This window comes from Leptidea sinapis, chromosome 19, assembly GCF_905404315.1.
Source record: "Leptidea sinapis chromosome 19, ilLepSina1.1, whole genome shotgun sequence".
Taxonomy (NCBI): domain Eukaryota; kingdom Metazoa; phylum Arthropoda; class Insecta; order Lepidoptera; family Pieridae; genus Leptidea; species Leptidea sinapis.
The window spans coordinates 6,591,451-6,601,451 of NC_066283.1; the positions used below are offsets into that span (position 1 = coordinate 6,591,451).

A 10,001-nucleotide genomic window follows, 5' to 3' on the forward strand; every position below is an offset into this window, starting at 1 on the left:
TTTGTATTAATAATTTAATTGGCCAAGCCCTTGTATATCTAGTGCGAATGGTACACCATATTTATTAAAATTAGGGTCAGTATTCCTTCGCAAAGATACTTTTGGTATTAATTGTAAATTTAATTTCTTTTTCGGTTTTAAGTAATGCTTTTGCGAGCGTATTTTATTTTCCATTCGTACCTTTTGCTGTGAAGTCAAGGGAATAAGGCGTGATCTTAAATACTCTTCTTTATAATGTAATATACTGTAAAACATCCAGTACGGTATGTATATATCATTTAAGACATTTGTGTTTTTCGTGACAGGATACATTTTCGCGGTACGCGTTTGGCCATCTATTATACTAATGACATCTTTTGTAATAACATTCTCTTTATTATATTTTGGTCCATATTTTAATTTAAGAGCTTTGATTTGGGTTTTCATCTTCTTAGTCATATGAATATCCTGCATATTGATGTTATTGCCTTTAATATAATTAATAATCTTTTTTCTAAGATATTTCAGGGCCGGTTTACGCAAAGTAACAAACTCCTCTATAGTAATGAACGGCTCGTTTGGTTTCCTCTTGGTTGCTAGGCGATTATTATTATTATTATTGTTGTTATTATTAGATACTACAATATTTATATCCCCTAATTTTGAAATGACAGCATTTAAAAATGGCCACTTTTTTATGTACCTACCTTCAATGCTACCTTGTCTGAGATTATTTCTGGTATCATTAAATTTTGTTAAGGTATATCGATCAGTATAAACATTATCAGCGCTAAGCATATTATTGTCCAAACTATTGTTTTTGCCTTTCTCAAGAAGTTCTTCAATTTCGTCAATAATTTTTTCAACACCTGTAGCGATGCTCAAACCTAGTTTTCCATGCCTTAATCCAATATCTTTGTTGCAATCACATTCTTTACACTTTTTGCATATTTCAGCCATGAGTGAACTCATAATCTCTCTATAGTTTGTGTCCATATTTTCAGGTGTATCCAATGTTTCAAGATTTTGATCATGATTCAATTCTTTCACAAAGCTCAACAGTTGATTATCTTTCAAGTTTCTGTATTCAAAAGCATTGATAATTTTTATGTACAAAAAGCATAAAATAATGATTTTCAGAATCATATTTACACAGCCAACTCCAATTATGGCATTACAGCTCAGTAGTGTGAATCGCAATTTAAAATTCTTTGCTATTAAATCATGTATGAAATTAGAATTGAAGCTATAAACGCTGTTTTCGGATTTCATTTCATTATTCTTTATAATGTTTTGTACATTGTTAGAAATATGATTTGGTCCGACTACTAAGATATGCTGACAGTCAAAATCTATCTATGTGCCATTTCAAAATTTTTGGTACCATCGCCGAGAAGATTATTTAAACTCAACCAAACTTTTATCTTAATTATCAACTAACATTACAATAAGAATGAGATAATTTTTGTGTTGTAATCCTACATGATTTCAAAGGTGAAGTAAATAGATAAATTTGCACAAACTACAAGTTTAAACATGAAGATTCAACTGATCGCAAGGTAAAGTGGAACTCGGAAAATATATTCCTACAGTTATGTGGGGCAAGTGCGCGCAGAGTACACAATTGATTTGTGTCTTCTATGGCTTGTCACTAGAACAACGATGTGTGGCCGGGTGTTGCTAGTGTATTATTAGGGTTTTCTTGAAACTTCAGTAGCAGAAGCAATAAAATTAGATCAGACACAGACCCAAGCTCAAAGATGCTCTGACTTAGGGGCCGGACACATTTGACGTAGGACAGAGAATAGGTGGACATTAGAAATCACCATCTGGATGGGACGAAAATGTAGAGGGTTTGTTCCGCAGGTAGTTATGAGTTACAAGTGGTAAAGAATAACCAAACCAAACTAGATTTTTAGGATAAAAAACTAATTATTTACTCAAAACATGGAACAAATAAATTGCTTATTATCTTGAAACTTTCTTGATTCTTCCATGAGCTCCTGACCCAAAGAATGAATAAATAGAAGGACTACATATATTAAGAATCTCTGACTGTTGAGTTATAACAATTATGGCAATTAATTATGAACCTTCGCGCTGAGAGTAATAAGGAATACTTACAGCATTAAGATAAAGTAAGGTATTAAGGTTCCAGATGAATGGTTTCAGGGCTACTCGCTCGCGCTTCGCGATATACCCCGAGATGTGGTGGTTTTTTTGTCCTGTAACAAAGGATACGCACTTTGTTCTCGGGTTTATGTGACTACAATGAGTTCTCACTACGAGCTTCCCGATGATCCCAACTGATATTCCGTTTGAATATAAACGACTTCAATCTCTGAGCCGTCTTGCATTCGCCATCACCAATAACAAATCACAAGGCCAATCCTTTTAAGATGGTCGCCTGAGTCTAGAAAATCCATGTTTTTTCCACGGTAATTATATGTGGCATGTTCACTGGTCGGAAGACCATCTACGTTATTTGTTCTTGCGCCTGATAATAAAACGAAAAAGGTGCTTTATTGAAGAGCACAACCTATGCATCAAAATACATGGCCAATAAAGTATCATTAAAATATTTTATTGTTTATCCCAACAAAAAAATTTAACTAAAAACATCCAAAATCTGCTCATGTATCGTGTTCGCCGGGTTAACTAGTTAGAAATAAATTAATAATTATTATTGTGCATAGTATGGTTCACAGTTTTGGCGATAGTGTCTACCACATAGATAAAAATTAGATTTTCTCATTGATCCAGAAATCGATTTTCTGGATCAATTAGTTCACATAACAAAAATTCTTCAATTAAATTAAATGTAAGTAGGTCGAATTACAGGTAAAAGATATCATTCGAAAGGAAAGGCACTACAGGTCCAGGAAAGAACATTAAAATACAGTATTTATTATCTTACTAGTTACTGTTATAACTATTTTGAAAGAAATTACATAATATTATAATCTATGAAAAGCGATATATTTGAATTAATAATTTAATGGGCCAAGCCCTTGTCTATATAATATCTAGTTCGAATAGTACAACATATTTCTTAAGATTAGGGCCAGTATTCCTTCGCTGAGACACTGTTGGTAATAATTGTAAATTTAATTCCTTTTTCGGTTTTAAGTAATGCTTTTGAGAGCGTATTTTATTTTCCATTCGTGCCTTTTGCTGTGAAGTCAAAGCAATAAGGCGTGACCTTAAATACTCTTCTTTATAATGTAATATACTGTAAAACATCCAGTACGGTATGTATATATCATTAAAGACATTTGTTATTTTATTTATTTGTTTATTAATGTCAGGATAGATTTTCGCGGAACGTGTTTGGCCATCTATTATACTAATGACATCTTTTTCAATAACAGTCTCTTTCTTATATTTTGGCCCATACTTTAATTTCAGAGCTTCGATTTGGTTTTCCATCTTCTTAGTCATATGAATATCTTGAATATTGCTATTATTACCTATAATGTAATTAATAATTTTATTTCTAAGATATTTCAGGGCCGGTTTACGCATAGTAAAAAATTCCTCTATAGTAATGAACGGCTCGTTTGGTTTCCTCTTGTATGCTAGGCGATTATAATAATAATTATTATTATTTATTGTTATATTAATATATATATTATCTTTTAATTTTGAAATGAAATCATTTAAAAATTGCCTCTTTTTTATGTACCTACCTTCAATGCTACCTTGTCTTAGATAATTTCTAATATCATTAAAGTTTATGTTGTATCGATCAGTATTAACATTATCAGCACTAAGCATATTGCCATTCTCAAGATGTTTTTCAGTTTCGTCAGTAATTTTTTCAACATCTGTAGCGATCCTCAAACCCAGTTTTCCATGCCTTAATCCAATATCTTTGTTGCAATCACATTCTTTACACTTTTTGCATATTTGAGCCATGAGTGAACTCATAATGTCTCTATAGTTTGTGTCCATATTTTCAGGTGTATCCAATGTTTCAAGATTTTGATCATGATTCAATTCTTTCACTAAGCTCAACAGTTGATTATCTTTCAAGTTTCTGTATTCAAATGCATTGATAGCTTTTATGTAGCAAAAGCATAAAATAATGATTTTTTCATGAATCATATTCACATAGCCAACTCCAATAATAGCATTACAGCTGAGTAGTGTGAATCGCAATTTTAAATTCTATGCTTCTAAATTATGTATGAAATTAGAATTGAAGTTATAACGCTGTTTTTCGGATTTGATTTCATTATTCTTTATAATATTTTGTACATTAATAGAAATATGATTTGGTCTGACTATCAACAGATACTGACAGTCATAAGATTATGATAGGTAGATACCTAGGTCCCATTTCAAAATTTTTGGTGCCGAGAAGATTATTAAAACTCAATTAAACTTTCATCTTAATTATCAACGTACGTTATAGACCAGGACGTCTACTCTCTTCCTACGAAACGAAACTTCGTGAACGAACAAAATTTAAACGAAGTTTCGGTAGTACTCTAATTTTTGTTAGGACACATCGACGAACTTCGAAACCATAGACAATATTCGTGAACGAATGGTCAACGATTGAAATGAATGTTATTTGTATCCGACTAATTTGAAGAATACTATTTCATGCCAACGATAACTAATGACAGCCAAAAATTTCTGTATTACAAACGTAATGTAAACATGTAAAATAAGTACTTTTTATTTTTTCTTTAAAAAGTTTTCTAAAAAGAGTTCTCAATTATGGTGCTAAAAATTAACACACTAATATACACACGTTATATATTATAAAATGAAAAATTTGTCATTTTATTAGTTACAAAAATGAAACTTAGTTTGAATTTCACTAAAGATACCACTACTGTCAGAAAGGAGTAAGTAAGATAAAGCTCTACCTTTCTCCTTTCTATCAGTTGTAGGTACTAATGCAGCTCCTGCCCGTCAACCTGCCTGTAGAGCTCAAGCTCAAGCAATTTGAATCATATCACATTGCTACCTATCACAATAGTAACATTGACTGTACCAAGTGATCGTTTCACTAGCTTTAGAGAATGTTGTTTTCACACTTATCAGAGGCCAAAGCCAACCTATTGTAGCTATAGTACATAGCAAATCTATTGACATATTTTTGTAATACACAATGCTGCAGCGTTTTATAGAAGAGGAAGATATACGAGCGTACGTGTCACATTAAGTAATTCCTCTAGTCTTGCATCTTGCAAGAAAACACGAATTCCTTAAAATGTGATATTTATGGCTTGGAACGTTTTTGAGGAACTAGGTCCAATTATATGTGACATGTTCACGGGTCGGAAGACCATCTGCGTTAATTGTTCTTGCGCCTGATATTATAACGAAAGATGTCGACTTTAATGATTCTTTATTTGTCATCAAAATACATGGCCAATAAAGAATCATTAAAATATTTATTATTATACCAATAAAAAATTTAAATTAATAAAATCCAAAGTCTGCTCATTTATCGCCTTAATGTTCAAACTAGTTAGAAATAAATTAATGATTATTATTGCATCTTGCAAGACTAGAGGAATTACAGGAGGCCGGTCTTTTAGAAAAGTGTAAGAATTTTTAAGGTGCCCATGTCGTATTCTCCTGGAAACACCGAACAACACAACAACAAGAAAACTCATTATATATTTTGGTTTGCATTATTGTTTACTAGCTGCTGCCCGCGACGTTGTTCGAGTGGAGGCTATAGCACAGATAAAATATATATTCCGGATAATATGAAGCCTATATGTTGCCACGACCTCTTATTAAAATTTCAAAATTTGAATTACAACTATTCAATAATTCCCCCGCCGCCGGACCGCACCGTAGTATCGGGCACTCGGTTGGTCATTGTAGTAACTTCTAAAATCTTTGTAAATTATTTAGAGTAAAATACAAAGATCTTGAACTTTAAATACTAGAAGCGATAAAATAATTTATTTTGGTATAAGCTGTTGAATGAATATGTAGTAGTATGAAGCTGTTACTACCAAATGTGCATTAGAAATAAATTGTCAGTTATTATATTGTTCACTATTTTGTTGTAATGGTTTACACATAGATAAAGTTAGATATATGCTGTCGCGGACTATTGAGGAGTTTTATGTTGGACTATTTAAGGTATACGTATATACGTGTAACTCTTACAGTTTTTGCAGATCTCGTATCTGCAAAAACTGGCTGAATCAATGATAAGGTTACTGTTAAGTAAAAAGGTTACGAACTGTTTACTTAAAACTTTAAAAAATTATATGGAATACTATCTGAAAGTCTTTTATTAAGAGGTCAAACTAGGGGTCTACTTAAAGTTCAAGATGTTTCTTTTAAAGAGGACTAATAACGTCAATTCCCTCACCTCTGTTAACTTTGATAAGGTTAGCTAAGGTCATGTCAAGTAACTGAATATGCAATTCACAGTTCTCTCTGTGCAGCTTGGCTACGGATTCTGACGTTTGCTCACATGAATTAACCTTATTCTCTAGAGTACTCAATCTATGTTCTCATTCCGACTTGCGGTTAGATATCATTTTCAACCATATCACTTTCACAGCTCACTCGCAAAATGTCCAATCGGGGTTCGAAATAATCGCTGATATTCAGATCTATGATCCATAGTTGCTCGAATAGTACAGAGGAGCCAATGAACTCAGAATGCGTATATGTCGATGCACTGTTAAGAGTCAGTTGGAAAAGAAAAAATAAACATGTTGTCACGATGAGTTTTGTCAACCTGTGTTAGTTATCAAATATGAGAGTTGAACAAAGCATACAAGATTTTATGACGATATTTACGTCACTCGAAAGGTTGGCTCAGTTGGGAGAGCACTCGCATGGAACGCGAGAGGTCATGGGTTCGAGTCCCGCATCGTTCATAAAATTTTGTTTTCAAATTTTATTTGTGTATTAATCCCAGAAGTGAGGGTTATCACTTTAAAAACATAACAAATTTTGTTAGTATTGGCGCGTACAAGTGCAAGTGTCTGGATATTTAAAGTTTGATATGTTATTAGAGCTAAACTTAGAATAGCTTGTTTTTGTGATGCCTAGACATTCACAGTGATAAATATTTTTACAGCTCCACGTTGAACATTTCCTAGCCTCATTGTCACGAACCAACTTCCTGTATGCCAAGCAGACTCATTTGGATTTAAGTCAAATTTTACATTGTAATTGAACTAGTAGTAGCAAAATAGTGCTCTCTGGAGGTTGTGTATGAGGATCGCGTGGCTTATTCGTTGTGTATGTCCGAATTTTACAAACACTACATCCACAACAGCTACTATCAAATCTATCAAACCAACAACACACGTATTGCCAACATTGCATGGCAATAAATTCATACTTAATTGTAAGTAATTCTAAGAAATTTCGCATCCTTTATTTTTATACTGCCTTTGAAGGACCATAAAAATAATTTTCCCAATATGTCCAAATCTAAACAAGCCTTAAGATACATAATTTTTAATTTCAAGATGGTTGTTGTAAAAATCCTTTAATCCGAACGTTTATTGGAAATGAATAATGCATTAAGACTTCCCCAGAACTTCCTTTTCGTCTCAAATCACTTACTGAATTGTTTAAAATATTTACATTATCCTTCCCTGCATTTTCTTCAGTACCGGACTTGAATTTTTTCAAATTTAGTTCGTATTCCTTGGTATCTACTCCGTCACTGATCATTTCATCATGGTAAGCAAAATCCCTCCTCATAGATTTGATTTTAAGAAGAGCATCATTCACGACGCGGTTGATCTGATAATTCTGTGCCTCCTTGATTTCTTTTAGTAACTTGTTTCTTCTTTTACTTGATTTCAATCTAGACATTCTACCTTTTCGCCTATAGTCGTGATTCTCTTCGGATTGTGGGTCGTAAGCGTCTTGCTTATACATTTTGTTTTGATGTCGGATGATGCTGGCAACATCGTATCTATCGTTACGATCATCGAATCTTACATCTGGTTGCATTCCCATGTTCATAGAAAACTGACTCTGCACTGGATTCAGTGAGACAATGTAAACAGTTATCTGTAAAAATGTTCCTAATTAATAGGTCGGAGAAAATTTGTAATAAAATTTATTTGGCTGTACTATTTGTATCTCGCTGGTTTTGAAGACATGTGAAGGTTACCTTAAAAAAAAGTACGTTTAAAAACCGACTTAAAAAACTGAAAAGTATCAAATAACTAAAAATTTAATTTAATACACCTTTACCTTTAATATTAATAAGATGCTATTATTTTATTGATAGGTTTTAAGTCGGTGCCAAGCCCTAAACAAAATAAAACTTAATAATTAAAACGGCTTACTTACTGCAATTAATAAGATTGTCTGGCCACGCGTGTCTGTCCGCTTGGGTTGTTTTGTTCTAGACGAAGCTATCCCGCTCAAAGTCACGCGTGGCGAGTGTAGGTACTTACTATTTCATTTGGCTTGGCACCGACTTCAAAGCTATCAATATGTAGCACATACAAATAATATATTTTATTAATATTAAAGGTTAAATTAAATTTTTAGTTATTTGATACTTTTCAATTTTTGAAATCGGTTTTTTAAACGTAGTTTATTTTCTATTTATTACTTTTTAGTATCAGTTAATAATTATAATATATAATCAACCCAAATGAAAATTCCTAAAACAGCCGTACACAAAAAACAATAATATCATCGAGGTAAACAAAAATTTACATAAAAAAGATCATAAAATGAAAACTACAGGGGCAAACTATGTAAAATTTTATGGGATCTATTATTATTTATTATTATTATCCAAATGGCATCAATTCTGCATCGAACTAAAGAATTACGTAAATCAGATCTTAAATCTCAGAGTAATCGGTGACCGGTGTACATACATAAAAAATACCGATTGAAATGATAACCTCCTCCTGTTTGAAGTCGGTTAAAAATAGTGTAAAATATTGTTTCCAGTTATTTTTATTTTTTTTTTCATTTTTGTCATTTTAATGCTATTATATTATGTAAATTTGATTTAAACTAAATTAAATATTCAACGCAATCCCCGAATAGAATTTGTACGTTTATGGACTTGAGTCAGCATAAAGTTGGCTTATGGGTTTTCAACACGGGAATTTTGATGTGAAAAGTGCACCTCGCTTTGGTCACTTTGTAACGGATGAAATGGTCTCCATTCTTGGAAAAGTGGAGAATGATCAGAATATCAGTAGAAATGTATGCTAAAGAACTGGAAATTGACAACGAAACAGTTTCAATTGAAAAAAAGCCATGTACACATAAAAGGTCTGTATTCGTTGCTAACTGGAAGAAACCTAGTAAACCGTGTACTCATTTGTGATTCTGAAGTAAATATTCAATGAATTGAGACATAATCCGAAACCGAACCGTTGCTGACGAGATTGCTAACTGGTGATGAAAAGTGGATCACATACAAGAACGCTGTAATTTTACGAATAATTTATAGAAAAATATTTTACCAAGACTATGTTCTCCATTTTAATTAATATTCGGCACACGGTACGTAGAATAAATCAGTTTTATTTCGCTTAATCAAATAGCATTTGTAATTTCATTTTATGCACAAGCAAGAGAGCTAATTGAATTGGTGATTGTTCGAAATTTACGTTTATATAATTATTTTTCAATTGAATTAGATAGCCATGACCACAACAATATGTTATATTATTGGAACATACTCATAGTATTTATAATATTATCAAAATTATAATTTTACATAATATGAAAACTGCCAGTTACCGATAAGTCAAGCAGTGTTTACTGTTGCCCGAGGTATTAAGTTGTCCGTAGCAATGTGCTACATAAGTGAAAACATTATAATATTAGCTACGTACTACGCAGTCAAAGACAGTAGAGCCACACACTCGTTGCCGTCATAAAAACAGTAAAAAAGAAAACTGGGCAATCAAGCGGTTGCACGAATGGCGGGAAAAAATGCAAATGGCGGCGCATCGTGACGTCACGTTCGCGCCAGATGCTCGATCGCGCGTGTGTTCGCTTGATGTTGTTTTAATTACACAACCGCGTTTTAT

The 10,001-nt window shown here is 32.6% G+C and overlaps 2 protein-coding genes across 2 annotated transcripts; both read right to left on the bottom strand.

The window, feature by feature from the left end:
- LOC126970007 (uncharacterized) lies at positions 1-1,555 on the bottom strand. Its single transcript, XM_050815686.1, has one exon. It carries the CDS (start codon positions 1,249-1,251, stop codon positions 7-9), a length of 1,245 nt encoding a protein of 414 aa, XP_050671643.1. The 5' UTR covers positions 1,252-1,555; the 3' UTR covers positions 1-6.
- A 5,872-nt stretch (positions 1,556-7,427) lies between these two features.
- Positions 7,428-9,575, bottom strand: LOC126970034 (uncharacterized). The gene is made up of 2 exons (XM_050815716.1): positions 9,429-9,575; positions 7,428-8,001 (listed from the first exon to the last, which is right to left on the bottom strand). The coding sequence occupies exons 1-2, from the start codon at positions 9,444-9,446 to the stop codon at positions 7,444-7,446; spliced, it is 576 nt and encodes a 191-aa protein (XP_050671673.1). The 5' UTR covers positions 9,447-9,575; the 3' UTR covers positions 7,428-7,443.
- Between the last annotated feature and the right edge of the window lie 426 nt (positions 9,576-10,001).